Source organism: Crocodylus porosus, unplaced genomic scaffold (assembly GCF_001723895.1).
Source record: "Crocodylus porosus isolate Cpor-Errol unplaced genomic scaffold, CroPor_comp1, whole genome shotgun sequence".
NCBI lineage: Eukaryota > Metazoa > Chordata > Crocodylia > Crocodylidae > Crocodylus > Crocodylus porosus.
Window position 1 is genome coordinate 9,818,637 of NW_017728932.1, and position 24,173 is coordinate 9,842,809.

General features: G+C 41.9%; 1 protein-coding gene across 3 annotated transcripts in view; it reads right to left on the reverse strand.

The window, feature by feature from the left end:
* WSCD1 (WSC domain containing 1) overlaps positions 1 to 21,550 on the reverse strand; it is a 51,495-nt gene extending 29,945 nt beyond the window's left edge. The window contains exons 1-4 of one of the 3 annotated variants that reach the window (XM_019545551.1): positions 21,313 to 21,550; positions 21,024 to 21,188; positions 8,279 to 8,978; positions 2,124 to 2,238 (exon numbers count right to left, since the gene is read on the reverse strand). In XM_019545551.1, coding sequence (XP_019401096.1) covers positions 2,124 to 2,238; positions 8,279 to 8,708 — 545 coding nt within the window. In that variant the 5' untranslated portion in view covers positions 8,709 to 8,978; positions 21,024 to 21,188; positions 21,313 to 21,550. Of the gene's footprint in view, positions 1 to 2,123; positions 2,239 to 8,278; positions 8,979 to 17,949; positions 18,084 to 21,023; positions 21,189 to 21,312 lie in introns of those variants that run through there. The other 2 variants (XM_019545550.1, XM_019545552.1) reach the window with 2 other exon arrangements.
* Positions 21,551 to 24,173: the final 2,623 nt, after the last annotated feature.

Below are 24,173 nucleotides of genomic sequence, written 5' to 3' on the forward strand. Positions count from 1 at the left end.
TTATCAGAAAGCACTTTGGATCCAGCCAAGTAATTTTCAGATGGTCAAAACAAAACAAAAAGAATTGGCTATTACTTGAATAATAGATGAAAGGCTTGCAGTCTCTTTCAAGGTACAAAACTCGCAGCTTCAGTGAGCAGTGGCTGCAGATGAAGAAGCTTCCCTAATAAGCATGAAATGACAATCCACTTGGATTGACGGCAGTCTATTTTAAAAATTCAAATGTGTGCCTTGCTGCATGGAAGTTAATGCTAGCATCGATGGCATCTAACTGGTGATACCAAATGATGGCCTATAAAGGCAAAGTCTTTAAGTTTCTCTCTCAAGGTTGAAGATTCTCTTGTGCCCACACCAGTGTGCAGGTGTGATTTGGATAACACTGACTCAGAGACGCTCATTTCCCCCAACTCACAGGTATTCAAAATAAGGGATCACACCTTCCATCAAAAATTAATAAAATACTTGATTTGTGAAGGGAGTCCCACGCTGACCACCAAAAAGGATGCATATCCCTTCTTTGGTCTGCATCTGATGTCTCATATAAAGTTTGCTACCATAATCATCATTACAGGTTAACAAAAATGCATTGGAGAAGGTGAACAATTTGGGCTTTAAATACCATGTCGATATATATGCATGTGTTTTGAACAATTGGCTCAACCTTCAAAAGTGCTTCATGCCTGCAGCTGCCATTGGCATCAAGTGGCAATATGAGCACAAGTAAACTGGTCCGTGCTGTATGTGGGGTATCCTTTCCACGTCTCCCAAGTCTACCATGAGCTCCTGGTCTTGAGTGAAGTTTTCATAGGCACCCAATTAATCCTGAGCAACCCCTAAAGTATTCCAACTATTCTCTGCAGAGACAACATCACATGGCTGAGCAGTATCGTGAGCCCTGGGAAGCATGTAAATGGTATCGCCCAAAGAGTAAGGGTCAATATGCTTCATAGATGCACTTTTTGAATAGCTGTTCTTCCCCTTCATCTTGCCCTTGGGATCAGGAAAACTGCTGAAGTAGTTTAACTAGTCATAAATTATCCTTCATTCATTCACCCCTAGCTCATCTAGTCAGTTAGCAAGGAACTGAAGCCAAGGCTCTGATGGTTTTCTGCCCCCTCCTTGCTCACCTGCTCCAGGGTTGAGGTAAGCCATAAAGTATCCCAACTGAATGTTGTGCAACCTGACCCCAGGTGCTTATGCCCCCACCCCTTAGTCCCATTAACAAGGGCTACAGTTTGGACTATAGATCAATGAGAGGCAGTTAGCCGTATTAGTCTAAAGTCAGGCTCAGGCAGCAAAATGTTAAAAGCCAGTTTTTGAGCATGATCAAGAGTTATCTACAGATTGGATTGTGTTAAGTCTGGTTTAAATGGGGGGCTATGGATTCCTGTCCCATTACCACAGTTAGTTTTTGTGACTCTTTTGTTCCTATGGCTTCTTTTCTTGTTTGCTGCCCCTTTTCTTTCCCTGTTCCCTTCCCACCTTTTTTATTTGCACCACTCGCTCCACTTTAGACACTGGTCAATGCTTGTCCTTTCACAGCATGTTATGAAGTGAACTTGAGTTCACAAAAGCTTATGCTATCTCTGTTTCTATCTAGAGATCTATAGGTATAGATATAATCTCCATATAGATATCTATATCTACATCTTTATCACCACATTGCCCTAACAATAAAGGCATAGAGAAAAGGATTGTGAATAAAAATAGACACATGCTTATAGATCTATAGATCTATATATCTATAGATCTATATCTAATATCTATATATCTTTATGGCTTACCTCAATGGACTAGAAAGAGAGAGATCTTAGCTAGTTAGTCTAAGATGCATATTTACCCTGCCTTCTGCTTAACTATAGATCAGGCCTGTGTAGTTGCATACGTTTCTTCAGTGGTGACTTTTTAAAGTCAAACTAGCATACCAACCATGAAATAACTATTCCACTGTAAATGGGGGGACCCAAAACAACCCACCTCATCCAGGTTTTCTTGGAGGTATGGGGTAACCCCATTTAGCTACAAGTCTCCTCTTGGACATAAGGGAGTTCTTTCCCCTTCTGAGTTCAATTCCCTTTGTTATCAGCAAACAGATACAAGTACAGTCAGAAACATCACTTTACCTCTCAGCACACGCTTCCTGACAGTGAGATACTGTCATTTTTCTTAAGTCATAAAACACAGCTCCCTTCATTGTCCTTTCTCTGGAATCATCACTGAAGCATCCAATATAAGTGCCTAAAGTGCACGAAATGGTTAGAGATAATTTTATACATACAGAACATTCAAATGCAAATTCAAGGCCCTTAGTTTTTCTTTTGAAGGTCAATAACAGCATGTTGGTAGCCATGACTAATGCATATACCAGTAAGGTTGACTGAAAATGTTGTAAGAAATGGTTTGTTGTAAGAAGGTCAGTTTAAATGTGGGGGTAGGGTGTGTGGAGAAGGGGGATCTGGCTAGGTGGGATGCTGGATTATATGGCAGTGCCAACACGGTTAGAAAGTGGTTATGATTAGGAGGTGAGGCTCATATGAGGAGAATGTACTTTTGAGACCTGATGGGGCGTATTGATGAAAGCCCCCCGCCCTGAAACTTCCTGCACACTGTAGCAATAAGATGCAAAGCACAGCGTATGGGTCAGGGGAGTTTATACCAGGTAAGATATGGAGGGAGAGAACAGTGGAAAGCAAAGAAAAGGAAAGAAGAGAAATACTATCCTTCCTGAAGGCTCCTGCCTTTCCCTGTCCCTTACCCACTCTTTCCTTAGCCTCTGTGTTGCTAGTATTTGCTTCATCTGGTCATTCTCCATCACCCCGTCTCCTTGGAACACCTCCTGTCTCTTTCCATGGCCCCTGTACTCTGCATCTAGTTCCATGTTGCCCCTCCTTCTCCCTGCTGGAGGCACAGTCTGGATCTGGGTCTGGGCTGGGTTAAGCCCCTAAAACAAATTTGGACAGCATCTAACTTGTCCCTGCCTACAAAAGCCTCTGTCACCTGGGTACCACTGTAGCAGGTACAGATCACTAGAGTGCAACATGGTACCCTCAGATTTCATCAATTTCTAGGGTCGAAAGGGACCTATTAGATCATCAAGTCCGACCCCCTGCTCTGGGCAGGAAAGAGAGCTGGGATCAAGTGACCTTGTTTCCCTTTTTGCAGTTGCATGGGTTGCGTTGGCCCTTTGCTGCCATGTGAATTCCCCCTTGTAACTGCTTTGGGTCAGTCGGCTTAGTCTTAACTGTGGAGAAGTCTCTCCACCACATTACACCACCGTTCTCTATCGTCATCATTAAGTCCTATTAAATACATCACGCTTTGCTTAGCATGTGAACAAGACTGCATCCTATATGATGTTTATCTTGCTGGGATCCTATGACCCAGCTGGCTTCCTGCTTCTGGGGCAGGGGGCTGGACTCGAAGATCTTCCAAGGTCCCTTCCAGCCCTAATGTCTGTGAAATCTATATTAAACATCATTTTTTGCCATCAGTTATAAACTACATAAAAAGCTTTTCTTTCCCATTCCACTGAAAAGAATTCATCACTGGAAGAAATATGGAGCTACCTTATAATGTACAATAACATATTTAAATACATAGAGTTATTAAAGTATAAAGGAGGGAAGGAAATTTGATTCTGGAAGCCATGAGATGAAAATGGGAATATTAGACAATGTAAGTAGCATGTAAGCTGTAGAAAGGAAAGGGGAGTATAAGTTTGGAATTGATAACAAATGAAAGAATAAGAATAAGCCACTCAACACTCTAATAGACTTTAGAGCTAAGAAAATAAATCAAAGATTTAAATATTACAAACACCACAGTAGTTTCAAAGAACTGCACATTGGTAATTTGCAAACATGCAATTAGAAAATTCACAAGCTGTGAATATACACCCACAATAAGCTGTTAATGAGATGTGAGTTATGCACCTGCAATAAGAATTTTCTTATTTCACTGGAAACTTCTGATTTCAGTGGTTTTGATTCCACCCAGTTGCAGTTGAAAATGTAACGTCTGGGGCTGGTGCACCAAGCTCACAGTCGGTGTATGGGAAGCTAAGCTAAGGAACATTGTACCCGATTCCAGGAGCAGTTTACGTCGCTTTGAATTCCGGTAGCTATGATCTTCTGAGGTCCCTTCCAGCCTTACAATGTATGAAACTATCTTATATTCACTTATCAACATCTAATTTATAACCTCATCTATCAATCTAAATTTGACTTCACACAGTTATTTAATATAATGGCACTTTAGTGACAATATCTCAGTTGTCTGTCAGGTATATAGAGTCATGAGGAATGGAACAAAAAATTATAACTAATCAATGTGATCTATTATACAGCATCCTATAAACTGTGATCGTACCTGAGAAATACTGTCTATTGAACAGAACCAAATTATTTTTGGTATTAAAAATAATACTCAGAGGCCTCATTGTACCAGACGCTGTGCAAGCACATAGCGAGAAGCATTCCTTAGCCTAAGTTTATGTTGAAATAGGCCCACCTCAACCTTGAATGGGGATGCCTTGTCCTAAGGGGGTGATGTTTTCAAAAATTCACTCAGGCACCAAAAACTGCATGTAGGCACATAGTGGTGTTTTCAAAGGCAATCAAAGCAGAACCTTTTCCTAACTTCTTTGAGGCTCTGAATTACCTAACCTGTTTCTGAAAATCCCACCAGGCACCTACCTACCTGCTTCTGTGAACCTTTGAAAAATCTTACCCATAAGTCACTTGTGAAAATGGAACTTAGGCTTTTGACTCAGTAAAGCACTTTTGAAAACTTTACCCGTAGGCTCCTTTTGAAAAATTTCAGCCTTACTGAATAAGCAGCTCTTAATATTTTAAATTTATATTCATTTTGAAAATATCCATAAAATGAGTTTAGGCCAGCGCCTGTACCAGACATTAATCTAGTGCCTCACTAAGTTATAATTGCAAGCTGAAATGGAGCCAAAGGATTACTTATTGCTACATCTCACTGAGTTATGTTCATTTGAACATGCATCATTTGAATCTTTGCGTGAACATGAAATGACTATTAATAACAGCATTGTTAACAAGCATTGGGATGTCTTTGGAAATAGTTATCAGTTACAAATTAAACTTTCCATGCACAGCGTTCGATTTCATTTTTCTTCTCCTAGTAAACTTATGGGCTCTTTATTTCTTTGTGGATCCCTTCCAAGATGCAATGAAATACTCAGTGATTATAATGCCTGCTAAAGTTTCAGCTTCACCTAGCGACTTCCTTCCAATAAAATATCTCATCACCTTAAAGCAGAGGTGTTATTTGCATATACCTCCTCAGCTTTATCTGATAGCATGTGAGCTTGCTCATGTATTCAGCTGATGTGTCCCCTACACAGCTGTTTAGGCTTTTGAATAGCTCCTAGAAGAATTGTCGGTCAATGTAGAAGAGTATGCTATTAACCTTAGATAGATGCTCATAAGGCCTCCACTACCATGGCATCAGAGTGCCTCATAATCCATAATGCATTTTTCTTTGCAATACCCCTCATCTGGTTTATGGATGGTGAACTGAATCATGCATGATCAAATGACATGCTCAGCGTCACACAGGAAGTCTGTAGCAAACCAGGGCATAACTGAAGGTCTGCCCAGTGCCAAGTCAGCACCTAAACATTGCACCATCCTTGATCCACTTTTCAGTCAGGTCTTGATGATACCAGTAATGATCAGAAATAACTGTCCTGGAAGCAATGGAGCTAGACCAGCATCTCCTTGTTGTGAGTGAAAGGAGACTCAGATCTTTCCTTTGTGGGTGTTGTCAACTTTTCTGGGTACATTATTAGATCAGTCATTAGTTTGGGTCAACCTTAAGTGTAAGGAATGCCCATGCTTTTGTTTCGTGGTAGCCTGGGGTGTACTGTGAGAATCTCAAGTCCATAGTCATGCAGGCTGCTGCATTTCAATTGATTTAAAATCCATTTATGGCCTTATTGTCTTCACAGCCCAAACCAGTGGGTTGTGAAGCTTTGTGGGGGGGAAAGCCCCCCAGCAGTATTGCAAACTGCTTCTCTGTGTTCCTGATAATTCTCACCACTCTGTTTTGATTGATCTGTCACGCATCATTAATGCAAACTTTTTTTGTTTCAGGTTCCAAAAATGCACCCAGTGGGTGTTGCTGCTAGGCACTTTTCCCACCAAAAAAAAAAAAATTTTCCTGTGGTATCATTTTCCTTTTGATGCCATTAATCAACAAAATGAAGAGCATGTTTGTATGTGGTGTCTATTTTTATTCAGAATCCCTTTTCTCTATGCCTTTATTGCTTTATTGTGGTGATAAAGGAGAACACAGCCCTCCCCTGGACAGCCAAGATCTAGTGGGGCTGTACCTGGTTGTGAATCCTGGCAAGGGGGAGCTAGGGTCGTTGGTACCAAAGATCCTTGCACTGCTGCTGATAGTGCCTTATCTTAATCTGTGCCAACTTTGTGGGGTTGTAGTGGCACCCTGTGCCATTTAGTTTTACATGGTTAAGGAAAAGAAGTGCTTGTCTATGCATACTGAAAGTCCAAGTGTATATGTGTAGCACTGTAGTAGACATGCACAACAAGAATTTTGCCCTTGCTGCAAATGACTACAGCATGCTCAACGTGTAAGGCAAGAGGGTGATTTCCATGTACCATATTATGACTGTTCCCTTCTTTAGTCTACAGTGACCTGGTGACAACCACTCAAGTCCATGTGATTATTACTCATAGTACAGCTTTTGAGCAGGGCTCCTCTATCACTTGCAGACTGCTCAGAACATACCTGATCAAACCTTGCTCTTTCCCGGTAAGCATTTAACACTATTTCTTTAATGTGGCTGGCATTATGTCTCTGGCCTTGTTCTGGAGAAGCATTGGCAGTATTAGCACCTGATTCAGAGCCTGCAGAATTCAGAGGGGGCCTTTGTTGCTTCTTATGGAGAAATTTCAGAGGCATTTAGACTTTTAAAGACCAAGATTGGCCCTGAGTGGGATTGTCAAGAGGGTCTATGGTGGTTAGGCAACTAGCTCCAATGCAAATGGATGAGAGGTAGGTTCCCAACTTGCTTCGGTGCACTTGAAAACCCCACTTTGATGGATAACTGCCTTAGCCCCAGTGAGCCCTTGTGCGAGAGATTTTGTTCATGGATGGTTTATATACGATCTGGGTACGATCTGCTCCAAGGAAATTGTCCTGAGTTGTCCAGGCTGTAGTTCAGGCCTTCCTCATGCTGAGCTGCACTCTCACTCAAGTTTCTCCAATGAGTTCACTGGGATTGCTCATGGTTTTTATTCCTTAACATGATCAGACCCATAGCAAAATGGGTTTAGTTTAGTTTATATTGATGCGGATGGTAACCTTTAAGGATCAAAAACATTAATGCATTAATGTTCTCCTTTCAGCCTGCTGTCATGTGAATTTTCAGTAACACTTATACTACCCACCCAGCCAAGTCACTTCCAGGATTTTCTCTTGGCTTACATGGTACTTATGTAACACTTGAAGGGAATGCCAGGGTTACACTTACTTGTGACATGTCCCTTTAAAGATTGAAGAGCTTGTGGGAGATGGAGGAGGACAGACCTGCACACCATACGTGTGATTTGCTGCAGCAGTGTTTGCTGTACCCTGGAAAGTCTCAACCCCAGTAGGCAGACTTGTGTGATGCTACGTATACTGGTGTTTGGGGTTCTTAATTCAATACAACTCCAGTTTTAATACTATCCCTGGTCTGGGAGAGAGAACCCATTTTAAGAATTGTCAACTCCACTTGTTCAAAGAAAAAAGGAAAAATGAATCTGATCAGTGATATCTAACTCGCCAGAAAAGCATTCAGGGAAAAGTGCACCAGCAGCAAGGTAGAGAGAGAGAGAGAGTGTGTGTGTATGAGAGAGAGAAAGATAGGCATGCAGTGCTTTCCATACCACTAGGAACATTCAGTAATGAGCTGCTTGTGAGCATCTTTTCATTTATGGTCAAATATTTAATTGCAATTGGCCTTGTCTTTCATCAGAGAGGTTTCCATTAAATTCAATTATTCTGTTTTTGGAAGAAGGGGAAAATCGATGAGTGAGGATGTAAGAATGATAAATGTCATGGCTTGTACACTTGCTTAGAAACTGGCTTGCAAATACTCCAGCAGTACAAAAGCACGCTTTCTGTAAGCAGCTGGACTACTTTTACAAGTTGAGAAACATGTCACTCTTTGCCTAAAACCAGGTCTTTCATGAGGGTGCGATAGACGGATACAACAGCAAAGTTGGGACAAGTCCCTTACCTTTGTTTTCAGCTTTGTGTTTCATCACCTCAGATCCTGTTGCTTGCATGGGTTCTTGCTCATTCATGAACCTGTGAAACCAGCGTCGTCTCAACTGCCTCAGTTCTGAGTTTCGAGACATGAGCCACCGTGGCCCGTACCTCTGGTCTGAAGAAGAGTCGTGGAGCACATTCACACCTACCAGAAACTTAGGACTCAAGTGAGGGTTTTGCAGTGCTCTGGTGGTGTCTAGGATTCCAACTCCTATCATAACGTCTGGAAGTGGGACGGCCTGGCTATTTGAGGTCCCCCGGGCTCCCTGCTGAATAACCAAGCGGGACCGCTGTAACAGGAGAAGGCTGCCAGCCATTAGATACGCGGCTGTGAGAAAGAAGAGGAGAAACTGGGTCCGCCGAAGAAACTTCTGTAGTCTGAAAAAAGCTTTGGCCATGCCCTTGCTGAAGCTAGGCACTTCACGCCTTCAGAACGGCCCTTGAATCACCATTGGAATGTGGGTTAGTCCCTCCCATAAGTTCATCCCACCACTTTAACGTGCAAAAATACTCTTTTGGCATCAACAGCGGCAAGACTGGCATGATGCTTATATCCGGAGAACTGGAGGGTTTCTGGGCAGCTGATGGAGTTCAGAAGAACTTTGGAAGAGCTCCATTATGGTAGTCTTTCGCACCTCGTAACATCAGACTCCAGGAAGAGAGGAAACCTGTATTGTGAAGAAACACGCACACGTGTGCACACACACAGAGTTGGTTCAGATCCAAATAGACACATGCAAACACACACAGTTGGTTCCGATTCAAATGCACATGCGCACACAGATCAGATCCAAACAGTAAACACTTGTCAACATGCTGAGCTCCTTTCCCTCTCTTTTCTTTATGCTGAGCTGCTTTGCCTCTCTCTTCTTTATGCTAAGCATTTCTCCCATCTGTTGTTTATAATTACACGCTTTAAAGACAATAATCCTATAAGGATGATTGATTAAACAGAAGCTAGTTTCAGATCTTCAGTTTTGCTTTTTTTCCTTCCTTTTTAACTTGAAACACACAAGAAACACCTTCATGATTAGGATATTCTCCCTGGGCTGTTTGGAAGAGCAAGTTCTTTATTTTCCATTTGTAAATAGCTGACATTTTCGTTCTTTGTTACAGACAGGAACAGGCAGAGACATTATAGGCATCTTTATAGGACGGTATTATCGGATACTTTCTTTTTTAGTGGAACAGTAGCTAAGCTACAAATCTAGATCAGAAGGAAACAGCAGTGTGGGTGTATGGGGAAAAATGAAATGGCATCAGCTCTCAAAGGATAAGAGAATAATTATTAATCTCTAAGAAGCACAATAAAATGAGGCTTTATATTAGAAAGGCTCTCTCTGGTTCCCGTATATATTTGTATGCGTTTTTGTATGTATTGAGCTATTTGCCAAACTTTCAAACAAAGTAAGGATCTCACTAATTTAAGGTTGTGTATGCTTTTGTGCTGTTTTCTGTGGATGAGCGTGGGTGTATATAAGTGCATAGATTTAAATTAGTGGAATCTTATATTTTCTTTTTTAGAACCAGCTTTTAAAGTTTGCCAGAAGTCTCTAGACAGCTTCTGGGTTTTGCCAGGGCTGTTAGTTATGCTGATGTACACAGTGATGGGACTGTCCAAGCAAGAAAAAGCTCTTTTATGCTCTAGGTAACCTTTAACCTCCTGTAACAAATAAAAGCTGGCATCTTGCCAGACGTTTCCTGGGCTTCTGGTCAATCATTCCTCTGTGCAACTAGGAAAGCACTGAGAAAAGAAGCAGTGTGTCCCTGAAAAGAAAATATTATGGCTCTTGTTTAACTTGCGTTTGGGGGTGCACCCTTAGAAACCTGGCAAAGGAAACACACTGCCCGCAAGTATCCTTTCCTTCTCTTCCATCCCTAATTTAAATACTAGAGGTATAAGTAAACATGCTCAGCTAAAACAAAAAAAAGGTCATTACATAAGATTCCTCTCGTTCCCTGTAATGTTTCCATTTTCTTATCCTCTCATCTCTGTGCTGTTTAATGACTCATCTAACAAAAGCCAGCCATTTCAAAATAAATCAAACTCCAAAGAAACCATAGTGCAGCTGAACTGACCAGCTCTTCTCTTTATCCAGCATGTGGCCCCTGCACTCCCACCCGTCCTCTCAACCTTTTGCTCTCCAGCAGGTTGGCCCAAGAAGACGGGTCAATGCATTCCAGCTTTGGAAATCAAGCTGCCTCTGCTTGTCCTGATTTAGAAAGCTCTTTGGTCAGAATCAGTACGTCCAATTCCTAATACCAGGGGGCCGAGTAACGTGGAAATGTGGACAGAATTTGCTTCGTTCAGATCCACCATTCAATTTCCTTCCCATATCAAGCTTAAGCGTGCCTTATTATCTTTCCACCTCTAAGTGTAAAACTTTGCATCGCTCATCCAGAATTCAGCTGACAAACTTTTAAGAGATCCAACTGATTTGATGGGCTCAAAGATGCAGCATGCTTTAATAAACTGTTTATGGCCAGCTCCTCAGCTGATGAATCTCAGCATGGCTCCATTGAAGTGAAAGGAGCTACTCTTTGTGCCAGCTGAAGAACTGATCCTTAATACTGAAATTATTTAGAAACTTTGATCAATGCTGTGAGTGCTCAGAAACGACAGTAATGGGGGTCATAAGTACCTAGATAGATGAAGGGAAAATTATCTATAATTAAATATTACAAATTGCTAGTTACAGTTGCGGTGAAGGAGCACTGTAAATCACCCAACAGCCATTTGATTCATTACTTCTGCATGCTATTCAAATGCTTGGAGCTTCTGTGGTGTTTCCTAAAGAGTTGGTGTAATTAAAAAAAGGAAAAAAAAAAGTGGGTGCATATCATAGCTATTTAAGGGAAATTGTGACAAACGTCGAACCGTATTACGTTCAAGATAAAGTCAATGCGGATATTAGTCGGGTAAGGCACACCCTTGTGGCCAGTTCCTGAACACACAAGCACTCATCGTGCCATTTGTTATTCATAGCAAAGACTTCATTAGCTGCGCTTATTAATGTGCTTTTGCATTCATTGCTATAGAACCTCATTGTTAAAGCAATGATTGTTGCCATCATATTAGTCAAATGTTTTGAGATCTTTTCTTTTTCTCCCTCACAATGATATGTGCTTAGATAGACTTAATGTATTTGCAATTATTAATCTTTAATTCAACGTTTCATTGCTAATTTGATTATTCAGGAAGAAACCTGGTTACAAGGTGATGAAATGCTGAAAAGCCAAAGCAGAGTGAGAGAACCTGCATAAAATGCACTGCAGAGGATACAACATGAAACGGATATCTCTGATGAGCAAAAAAAAACGTTGCTTAGTTGACACTAGCTCATTCCTCCCTAGTACCTTTCATTGATAGAGCCTCATGGGCAGCTTGGGGCACAGAGAAGGTTTACCAACATCTCCAATCAGAGCAGAACCAGCAGTAGACACCAGATCTCTTATTTTCCTACCTGCTGTCCTAGCTATACATGTGTGTTATTTGCTGTTCTGTTTAGAGGCAATACACCCCAAACCATATCTAACCCTATAAACATTTTCCAAGATGGGACTTACAGGGAGATCCCAACTCGTACTCACTCGTGTTGAGGGGAACTGTGCTAAGGCTGGAGGAGTTGGTTCAGGGGCTGAACTGATGATAGATATCAACTCGTTTTTCAGTTCAGCCCCTGAATGAATATGAACATGTGTATGTTTTGGGTTGACTAGAATGTCTTGCCGAACCCGGAAATTAAATGTTTATGCTTAAAAACGGTTGGGTCTATTTTAAAACGAAACCTCATTTTGAAACAAAAATCACCAGGTGTCAGTTTTGAAAAGGAAATGGTTCACATTTCCTCGTATCCTTCCTTCTTTCAGCCAAAACAGTTTGTCAGATTTACATTCAACTGATGAAAAAAGGTTGGTATCCCCCAAAATCAATTGTTCAGTGAATTTGCTATTTGCCAAAAACCTTTCACCTTGCTCAGGTGCTAAATAACAATGGGCCTTGTTGCACAGTAATGTTGGGTGGCTCCTGGAGCTCTAACCCCCATGTTGTTTGCACACTTACACCTTAAAGTGGTTTTAAGCCAGGGGTGAGCAATGATTTTGGGCGGAGGGCCACTTATTGAGTTTTGGCAAACCATTGAGGGCTGCATAACAAGCATCCAAGGGCAGATAAATATTTATTTTCGAAATTTTTAGGGACCCCATGGGCCAAATAGAATGACTTGGCGGGCTGTATTTGGCCCATGGGCTGCATATTGCCTGCCCCTGTTAAGCACTCGTTATGCAGCTTAAAGTTACGCCACTCCAGGACAGGATCATCTCTGATCTGCATAACCCAGCTCCTGTTTCATTAGGGTGTGGCCAGTCCCCACAGATGTGCTGCCCAAGCTAAAGTCCTCCGGTATCCCAGGATCTCTCAGGTCGCCACCCATAGAGCAGGGATAGAAGCCTGTCCTGGCTCACCCGCCCCCCAGCGTTAACTTGCAACTACAGCTCCTAGTCCTGCCCCTGCTCACCAGGCTTCTAGTGGGAAATCATAGCTGTACAGGTGGGGGACAGTCAGAGAAGGTTTCTAGACTCAGGGTGCGACTGCTCTAAACTCTAAGCTGTCACTAACACTGATCAACATTTGTGCAGCTCGCAGCATAAGGTGTAACAAGGCCCAGTGAATCTGAAAAGAGATGCCGAGGGGAAGTCACGGTTAACAACATATTGCTTAAAATGTCTTACACCTGTCCAACAAAGTAACTGTGTGCACCTGCATTTCTTTGTGTTTGCTGATCACAGGGAAGGTTTATTTCTGGAAGAATACACCATTTCAACCTTCTCCCTGCAGCTGTGTAACAGAGGCATACTATTAAAGCAATGTACTATAAGCTAAATTACAGTTCTGAGAGAACCACTGGACAACTGGGGAGACTGGGGAAGCAGCTGCAGAAGCTGAGTGCTAATGGAAAGAGGTGTTGCACTTAAACACAGTGCAGCTTGCCTGATTCAGCTCTCACTTAAACCATTTTAGGTTGGTATTTTTCCATTGACTCTACTGAAGTTAGCCCACATTTTTGTCAAGGTGAAAAACAAACTAACAAAACAAACCAGTGAAAGCAGACTCATTTCCTACGAGTGTAGGGGCAGAGAAGGTTGTTCATTCAATAGCAATACTCGCTATATCTTTGCAGAAAGTGTATGTTTGGCCCCTTGTGTCTGGGGGGCAAGAGTCGGACCAGAGTTCAAACTCCAGCCTGCTTGGAGACAGCGCTGCCAGTTGTGGAAGGATGCCTAGCTCTTCCACTCCAGAAGCAAAAGCAGCCACATCGTGGCTTCTGCCTCTGTCAGGGCACTGTTGGGTCAGGTCTGTTTCCTTATTTCAACAGTCACATAGGACATCTTGATTTTTTTTTTTTTTTGTCTTGTATTTGTCACTTGTTTGTTCGGAGTGCAAAGAAGGTGGAAGACCTGCAAACTATGTAGAAGGACAAGTTCCACTTCAGAGGAGAGGAGCATGGCTCCAATTGAGTTGAATCGCAAGAATTTCATGAACGTTGAACCCCCAGACCAGATTTGGGGCTACCTGCGGGGGTGGGGCAAGGAGGAACCCACGTGGTTAAACCCCTCCTTGGGCACTGGTGCCAGTATTCGTGTTTTCCTCATGAATCTTGGGATATTCTAAGGTTTTCACAAAGCATCAAATTAATTCAAGTGATTACGAGGGAATCCTAGCTCTTGTTTCTTAAACAAAGCAAATTCTAAGCTTTTGTCCTAATAAAGAAAAACTTGCAAATGCAAAACAAGTGTAACCTAAATACTAAACAGTCAACAATACCATGTAGGTAAACAACATGGATTCCCAAGATGATATTATGCTTTTCTTTTTCCCTAATGACTAGGTAAGGCTTGATTCACAAGTTTTTGAATGTCTGAGGATGGCCGTGCTGCTCGTGTCCAGTCAACTGTTAATACAACTGTATCTTTTCCATATTAGAGTGAGAAACATGTGCATGCAAAAGCAGTACAACAATAAGTCGTCATTCCCTGTAAGTTAATTCAACATACTGTTTTCCTGGTTGGATTAACAGAAAATAGGAAAGTCATAGTCTTAGCTTCCTTTCTGTCTAATTACTTTAAAAGTTTAAAATGCCACAGGTGAGTCTTTAGTTAGTGAAAGGTGCATAAATTATCTTAGTTGTTCTTGGTGTAGTTGCCATGAAACTATATTGTAGTCAAATGGCAAAAATATTCCACCTCAGCACTTCTTGCAAATGTAGAGCTAAGAAATATTACATGTTCCTTTTAGCAAGGAAACGACGGAGTGCCGCTGACATATAAAAATGTCATTTGATTATTCCATAAAGTTAATATTGTCATATTGCCAGAGTAAGTGTAAAAGAACTGAAGTACATCATTCTTGTTCATTAGCTTTAAAAAGTAAAGAATAAGAAGGACACGAAGTGATAGCTGCTAATAGGAAACATATAATTTATCTTTGTCACGGAGTTCACTTTAAAACTAATGAAATTAAACTGGGAGGGGGAGGGGGGGAGTCAAAATGGAAGGGAAACTCATTCCTCAATAGAACTAGACCATTTTGTCCCCCTATCCCCATTCTCAGAGGGATGATCCTTTCAGTGATGTTTTTAATGCCAGCTAATTGGAACATTCCTAAATAGAGTATCAGTCGCAATGCCAGTCAAAAAAAGCAGATTGTTCGGATGTGTAACATGGTGTAGAATACGATCTTGAAAACAGACGGTATTATGCACCTGTGGGATGGCCTCACCTGGAAGACTGGGATCAATTCTGGTCGCTTTATCTCAAAAAAAGATATAGTAAAAATGGAAAGGGTTTTATGCTGGGCAATGAAAATGAGCAGAGCCATAGAGAGCTTTCCAGATGAAGCAAGACTGAAAGGATTAGGAATGTTCCGATAAGAGCCAAAGCAAATAAGGGTGGATGTGACAAAGGCATAAAAATGATGAATGGCATATAGGAGATCAATCAGGTGCTCTTATTTCTCATAATGCAAGAAGAAGGGGACAGTCCATGACATTGAAAGACAATAGCTTTTGCAGGAGCTTTTGCCTGTTTACATACTGCATAACTAAGCAGTAACTTCTTGCTGTAAGACATCACTGAAGGCAGGATTTTGATATAGTTCAAAAAAGCAATTAAAAACATTTATAGACCATGAGAACATCCACTGTTACATTACTCACAGTATATGAAAGGATATAAGTTGATGTAATTCAGGACATAACTGTGCACCCAATTTAGTCAATAAGAAAGAAGAGGAGGTTTTCCCAATGCGTGATTTGATTCCTAATCTTCCACTGTTACAGTATTTTGAGTACTGTCCTCTCTCTTTCTGTGAAGTGTCTGATCCTGGCCACTGTCAGCGATGTGATATTGGACTTATGGGCCTTAGATCTGAGCCAGAGTAGCGGGTTGCTCATGTTCCTACATATGGAAAGCGCTGTCCAAATTACTGCAGGCATAATAGATACACCTTCATGTGTTCAGAAATATGATTAGACTTGGACAACCATGCAAGTGTTTGAGCCCCTGTGGCATCTATAGCCCCATATCATAGCCCACACCTGCAAGCCTTTGTCAGGATATTAATTCTAGTAATTGGGGGTTTCTGATGAGATGTCCAGTACTTACAGCTTCTCGCCATGACTGGAAATGTCATGCGGGACACCTTACAACACCATATTTAGGCCCTGTCGATGCGCCAGAAGTTAGAACATGCAACTTGAGTAACGTTTTAGAACCTTGGCATATATTTGGTCCTGTGTGGTTCCTACGCTAGGCAATGCCATGATTATTTCTGCAATTACTGAAACAGCCACCTCTGGAAAAGTTTACTCATAATCTGGCACCAGCATTAACACACCAAGTATCTTAGGTTAGTGTTGAGTCCAAACCACTCCACTCTACCATCCTGGGATGGCACAAGAGGGCTGTGGGGTGTTGGGGAAGGAAAGGATTAGATTATTGTCCTATTTTTGTTTAATAATAGAGCCTATGGGCCCCAAAGAGTAAGGTGGTCCACATAATGTAATAAAATGACTCCAGAGAGTTCAGTCATCAACCCCCTAGCCTCAGTAGCACTGTTCTATACTTATTATCGAAACCCAAATACCAAATGGGCGCTTGTTACTGTTGTTACATACTAGTTGCGGGAAATGGCGAATGAAGCAGTTCCAACCTTCCTGTTCCTGCAGCTCACCTCACCCCATACCTACCTCCTGGTCCATCATGGACTAGCCATTAGGTCTTGTCCTCTGCAGAGTCATCAGAAACCCTGCATCCTTCCCTATGACTGGATGCTTTCCAGAGCCATGTTGGAAAGGGACAAATTTGGTCTATAGGACTGCGCTGCAAGGGTCTCATACCAGATTTAACTCTTTCAGGTTACGGAGATGGACTGCGTCACTCTGTCACGGTTATTACCCTGCAAGTTTCTTTTCTCTAAAGGTCTCGTCTGCGCTGCTACTCTTGTCCGCTTCAAGACTTTGCTCTGTAGCTGGGGTGTCTAAAATATTGCTGAGCTGTGCAAGGTGTGGAGCAATGTGAGAGTTGGTTGCACGTCTACCTCCAAATTGCTCAACACTTAGTGTCTTGCACTGCCCTGTCAGGGCTAACAATCAGACTTTACAGCATTAAGTACTGCTGATTTTCTTTTAGCACTTGTTGTCCTTTCATCATATATATAATACCAAATTTATGGCCACACTGTAAAGAAGCTGCTACAAGGGAAAGCAGGTCGATAATATGCTTCCAAAATGACCTCAGCTGACAGTCGCTAGCCACTTTTTTTTATTGACCACAAAACAAGAAATCGCATTAGGCAGCTGTGTTAGTACCTTTAAAAAAAGAAGAAAAAAAGAAAGAAAGAAAGATATTATTATTATTATTGTACTCTTTCAGCCAAATAGTAACCACAATAACCTTAGGGGAGTTCTATTAATTTTCCCTAGGCGCTGGAAAAGACAACCTAAAGGAGTAATAGTAGTCAGGTGACTGACAGGTGAATTTTGTACTCCGTTCAGGGCTGTCGCTAAAAATGTTGCACAGCACCGAAACTTAGGTCAATAATGCAACGTAGGCTGCAGTTTGTCTGTAGTAGATCTTGTCTAAAGAAAAGCAGGATTTTGCAAATGCTGGGCTTTTGGCACAGCAGTAAGGTTATATTTTGTACCAGAACCTGAACGGAATGGAACTGACTCTTGAACAACATTATTTTTAGCAAAATGCATCTCTCTTGTACACTTCTCCTCTACTTTGTCAGCTCTGTTTGAGGACAAATGTAGTCAGCTTGGAAATGATTTCAAGACCTAACAAAAATAGCTTTTGGCTTCCCGCCTGTCTCTCTGATATAGATAGTCATTTTCCTGAAGCTGTACTGGGGAGAAAAGCCAGGATGAATGTAACAATGTATAGACGCACATACACTGTAGCAGACCAAAAAACCCCCAAACTATTGAGAATGGGAAGAATTGCTCTGTTCATTTCAGCTCAGTTCCTCAAATGAAGCTTTAATGTGTGGCTGGTTTTGAGCTTAAAACTTGAAACAATTGAGTAACTCTTTGAAACATCTGCTGTTGCCAGTGCTGCTAATTGAAAGAGCAAGCTCACCCCACAATAGTTTCTGCTATATGTTTGGCTTTTTCTTTGGGGTTTTGAGAAATCAGAGGGAGGAGAGCATCAAGTCCACATCGCCAAGCATCCATTCTCCCCCTCTGCACTCACGTGCTCCTTGAGATCTGAAGAATCAGAAAGAACTTCCTCATTATCCCACCTTCCAAATCAAAGGGAAAAAGAAACTAGTTGTTACCTAAGATTAGAAAGAAACAGAAAAAAGTACTGTTCTTGGAGGCTTTCAGAGAAAGTTGAACAATTGTAAATGCCAAAAACACTGCTCAGAAGAAAAATCCTGCTATTTGAAGGTGTGAGCCAGAATCTGTTGGGGTCAAGATAGGCTGCCGTTAGTTTTTTCTGCATCAGGTCCATAGTCCCTATTCCGAGCCTTAGTTGTCTTCAGAAGTTGCATTGTGGTAGTTGTAAATGGAATAAAATTGTCTGGTCTCTTCCTGAACTGCTTTCCTATTCCCTTTTATCAAAAATGCATGTTTTCCAAGGAGAATTATTAAAATAGCTCATTTGCTTTAAACAACCCAAGGAACTACTTTTCTGTGAGAGAGGTTTGTAAGATATAAGCTGATAATTGACTTTTCCAGCAGTTGCAATATTATGCTGAAATATGACTCATCTAGAATTGGCTTTTAAAAAGTGTTTGGGTTCATACTGTATAAATATACTGTATAAACCCACTGTATTTGGGTTTATACTGTGGAAATGAGCTGCTCTAAGAGTAATGACCGTATCTTGAAGCAGAATTGTGTGCGCGTGTCCAAAGTGCTTCAGCGAAAAGACCTGTTTTCAGAGCACCCTAGCCTGTCTCGGTGCCACTTAGCTTAGTGGCTTTATTCATTGTTTTGTATAGCAGAAAACCAAAGTTATTGCTACTTTGGGATCAAACCAGGATTTTAACTTAAAAAAGCTTGGCTAATAGTGAGCTGGTCCTACCACACACTCTCATTCCCTCCTAGTTTCCCAGTCCACTGGAAGACTTGTCCAGTACCCCATTTCTAAACCTTTTCTATAGTGGGGGTTTTCATTGCTTTTAAAGAAAGGAGTACTGTTCCCCCTTCTAAAATTCCCCATGGTTATGAGTGACATAACATAATGTTGCTATTAAATAATCCTAGAAATCATTATATATTAACTTTTCCAACCGCTTTTCCAGAGAAATTGAGTGCATTATCTAAGTCATTCTAAATGAGAGACTAATAAAACTGAGAGATGATCCATGCATTTTTCTTGCCAGGTTTTGGCCAGCAAATTATTATTATTGCATAACAGGCTTTCACTTTTCAGAAGAAGCCTCTCCATTTGATGTTAAATCATAAAGTTCCACTGAGCTACCCTGAATTTATTGTAGCTTCACATCTGGGCCTCTCCCTTTAACTTTTAGAGGTGCTGCACACCCATCCCTCCAGTTAGTTGTGGGAACCTAGAGGCAAATGCATCAATATGGAATCAGATGACTTTCCCCCTTGTTTTAACTGTAGCTGTTTCTTCCTACCCCCCCATAAAAGAAATCTACCCAAGTCATCAGTGAAGTCTTAGTCCCCCAGGTGGCATATCCATGCTGACACTTTCAGAGGTGACAAAAGCACATGCCTGTCTTGTGAGTGGTGGCTCTCAGCTGAAATCTATGGTTGTGGTGTTACTTTAAGTACAACATTGAGTCCATCAGCAAGCTGGGAAAGAGGCAGAAGCTGCCAACATTCCCTGTGTTTTCGGGCTGCACATATTGAGTTTACCTCTTTCTCATATTATTGTTGACTAGAACATGCTATAAAATGAAATCCGACTGCAACTTATCTTTCAGCATTGGCATTGTGTTAAAGCTCTTAAACAATCATGAGCTGTGACCTAAGTAAAGCAGTAAACAAAAATTATGCAGAGATGAGAGGCAATCAGGCAGTAAAAATGTACAGAGTTCATAAGCTACATAACATACCTCTGTCTGTACTTGCTATACTGAATGGGAGTTGCCCATAGAGTGTACAATAAAAGCGGTGTCGTAAGGTATGAAATTAATTTACCTAAGTAAATGGTGATATCCCAAAACAGAGAAGAGATTCAACCCAAGTGGGTTGTAAAGTCAGTTTTTAACTGAGGAGATATGATCGTAACAGCTTTCTAATTGGTTGCTCCATTTACCCAAGGTTAGTTTATCATCAGAAGTAAAGGTAGGTCTAGAAAATAACAGCATGACCCCCTCACTACCCTGGTTGCAGGAATGGCAGGGAATTGTGTTGAAGGTAGGGATAAGTTTAAAAAACGGTTAGTGTGACACAGGATACTGGCTTGGAAAGTGTTAGAATGACAGGTTAGTAATATAAAATGTGCCAGAGTGATATGCTGTATTTTTGTGAACCCAACACTCAACACTTTTTTTTCTAGGTCAGTGATAAAAATCATGCAATTATCAGGTAGATTGAATCCACACCAGTGTGGAATAAACAAGATATCCTTAAGTGCATGCACTCTAGGGAGAGAGGAGTATACTCTGAAGGCACATAATGTGTGTCATCTATCAGAGATCTTTAAAAAGAAAAGAAAAAATCGGGAGAGATATCTCCAAAAAAAACCCCAACCCCATTCTTCTAGAGTTTGGAAAGTATTTTAGTACAAAGTAAACCACATTGATAGGATATGCATCTCCTTGAGGTTCAAAACTCAAGTGAACACACACAAAATGACATTTTATGTGCAGTTTTTGAAAACCAATATGGTTCTACTGCTACAGGCTGAAGTTTTCTAAGAGACCGTTGTAGAAAATGCACTGTATTTAGAGCTGGATCATCCCACGACAGCTAAACACAAGCTAAATGTGCAATAATATACACTAACATCAAAACAACATAGATGCATAACACAAATGATATAAAAAATTGCAAGTCCTTTCTGGCAAAGCCCTAAATACCTAATTAACTGTAACGGCTGCCCACTGGAAATTATTAGATTATATTTTACGATACAGCGGGGCAGGTGAAACTGCTGAAGGAAACACTGCTTTAACAGCCTGCTTTGCTGTGAGATCCAACACAAGCACACACATACATGCTATTCATTCCTACTTTTTAAGTATAATCTCTCTAAGCAGCTTGGGGAAGGGCTTCCTGGCAGCAACCTGCAGTCTTCGCGAGCAACGCAGCTGAGCCCCGCATACTTGAGATGGGATTGATCATTTTAATAAATCACACGGCCGTTTCGGTCTGTGTTGCATGTTAATGCCCCGGCATCTGCAAAAAGTTGTCTAGTTATCCCTTGCATAATAGCAAGCAGGCGAATAGCTTGCAGAGGGAGGTAATGCAACTGTGCAAGAAATAGTAGGAGGAGGTTGGGGGGGAAAAAAAAATCCCTCACCTTTCTTTTTTGGTCAAGGAACTCCTCTTCTAGTGAGGCAAAGTCCTAGACAATCCAGTGAAATATTATAAAAAGCTGTAATGCATATTTGAAAAGCTGATAAATCCTGCTCTCCTTGCCATTCCTCACTAATCCTTCTTCTGTCTCCCAGATTTCAGTGCACAGAGCTGTAATCCTCCGGAGTACCCCCTCAGTGCTTTGCCTGTATCTAAGCTCTGCACTTCAATACCTCCAGCTGTTTATATCAGTAACTAACCAAGCAGCAAGATATCATATCCACTCTGCACATGCTCACTGCTCACCAGCCGTTGCTGCTGCCAAGCCAGGACATCTCCAGGGTCCTAGTGACTCACTAGGCCAGTGTTCAGGGAGCCAGGGGTTGGAATATATCAGGGACATTTATATTTGATGGGGAGGCTGAAAGGAGGGAGAGATCTCCTTCCCTTCTCCGTGCAAACTGACGGGAAACAAAGACGCGCGCTGTGTGTTGCACCGTGTCCGAACCAGAGGCTGCAATCTGTGTGCTTGCTTTTAATAACACTTGCCCTTTTTTCTGTGTAGACCCCCACCCCCTCTCTTCATAGATAGGCTTTGCAGTTTACAGGCTTGGACAGACCCATCTAAGGAAGCCAAACAAATCTAATCAGCGGGTGCACAGATGATCTGTGCCATCCTCTGAGTGAATGCTGTAATATAATTTGTTTTTATTTTTATTTTTTTATGCCTCTTTCCCACTAGGGGCAGATCTGGTTTTGGAGCTGCTACTTCCTAGCCACACTCCCAACAGGTGAGCGGAGGATTCCACGGAAGCCGTTCACACGTGGGCAGGGAGATTTCAGGCAGCAAATTGATATTCCAGGCGCAGGTGGAGGGAAATAAATAATTTATAAATGTGAGAGGTGAAAGATGGTTCACTCCCTGTCCTTAGGACCGACTGATCAGCAGTATCATCTTCATGGGGTATTTGGAGTTCGGGGTCCTGCTTGTTATATGGGTTAGTTGTTTTTTTTAAGCACGTGTTCTTTTTTTTTTTTTTTTTTTTTTTTTTTTTTTTAATGAGATTTGGAATTGAGATCAGGACTCAGATGTTTCATCTGGATTTGAACTTCTCCATAATGGTTAAGTGTTTTGGATTAGACTGTTAGAGGCTTCAGGCCTGCAAGCCAAAATCAGATGCAGCTGCAGATGCCACCCCTTGCCCTCCGAGTTTGGGTATTCAGATTTGTCATGCTTAATCTCAGCCATCTCTTGCTACAAAAGAACAGTGCCACATTTTATTTTAAACCAATAGTCCTCAACCTTTTGAGACTGAAGGCACCCCTTGTTAGACTCAAAGTACCTCTCAGAAAATGCCAACTCTTGGCTTTCACTCTTATTTTTCCATGGACGGAAAAAAAAAAACCCCAAAGCAATTCTTCTCTTGCAGAAAACTCAGAAAGGCTAAAACAGGTCAGAATGTTTTGGAAATTATAGATTCCTATTTGAAATCTCTACATTTATCCTGTGAATTAAAGGTGGTTAGGTGTTTGCACACCTAACAGTGCTAATATTGCTGTGGCACCTTGGGCCACATGTAGACGAAACGAGGGGCATACGGGCGCGACACTTTAAAGCCGGTTAAATGCTTTTGCACCACTTTAATGGTGTTGGTGTTTACATGCCTCAGCGGTGTATTGCGCATTAATTCCAGCTGCTGTAGCAACATCGGCAGCATAAAGCGCCTTAAATGACTTGGTGCAGCAAACTAAAACTCCTCTGAGGAGTTTTAGTTTGCGTCCTACAGCTGCAAAACGAAGCCTCGGGCTCCTGGGCTCTGCAGGAAGCCCACTCAGGCAGCCTGGCAGCAGTCCGGGAAGGCAGGCTCTGCACAAGAAAAAAAATAAAAAGTGGTGAGCCTGACTTTTTTTTTTTTCCCCTTCTTTCTTTCCCCTGCCTGCCTGAGCTACGCAGGGGCCTGGTGCTTCCCTCTGTGGCTTCAGTGCCCCCCAGGACCAACTGAGCCAAGTGCCTGTGGGCGGGTGCTGCCTAGGGGGGACCACCGCTGCTGCAAAGGGAAACACTAGCCCCCCTTGCAGCCCAGGGACCACTCTGCCTGCCGGCAGCTCACCCTCCCCTCCCCACCGCTGGAGGAGCAGGTACATTTGGGTGTTTTTAAAAACCCACCGCATCAGTTTAGGGCCCCTCTTTCATCTACACACACCCTTGGTTGAGAATCACTGCTTTAAGCTAAGAGGAAACTCGGACCCTTCCCCCACCCCCCCAGCTTCTGCCTTGTGCCCAAATCTGCTGTCTTCTTCATATCAGTTAATACTTTACTCTGAATAGCCCTTTGTTTTCAGTACGACTGTGAACAGAAGCCTCTACAGGACCTCTTGACCCAGTACTGGCTCTGTGAAGTCGAGAGGCTCTGATTATCATGGTCTACCCGGGTGCTAACCTCTACCCAGTGCAGGAGCAGTTGAAATCCAGGGTTGGATTTCAGTCTGTTATAAGCATGGTGGCAAATTACAAGGAAGCACAGTCCTGGATTTAAAGGTGCCCAAAGTTTGGAGTTCTGGTTGGGCTCACTGGTTCCATGGTACATAATGGACAATGTTAAAGCTTAAGTAGTACATAGACCTTGTGTTTGCTCCCTGTTTGGTTCAGGGTGCCTCTTGCTTTGGTCTGTCCTCTGGGCAGCCAGGGCTGAGTTTGTAATTTGACTTTTGATTTACTTGGGGTTCTTTCAGATGAAAATGGGTTTTTCAAGCAAACAAATATAGGTATCTCTCTGGCTGCTGGAGCCAGGAAAACAATTTACAGAAACAACAAGGAAGAGGAAAAGAATCCTTTCTCTGCTAGTTATGATTTGTGGGACACAT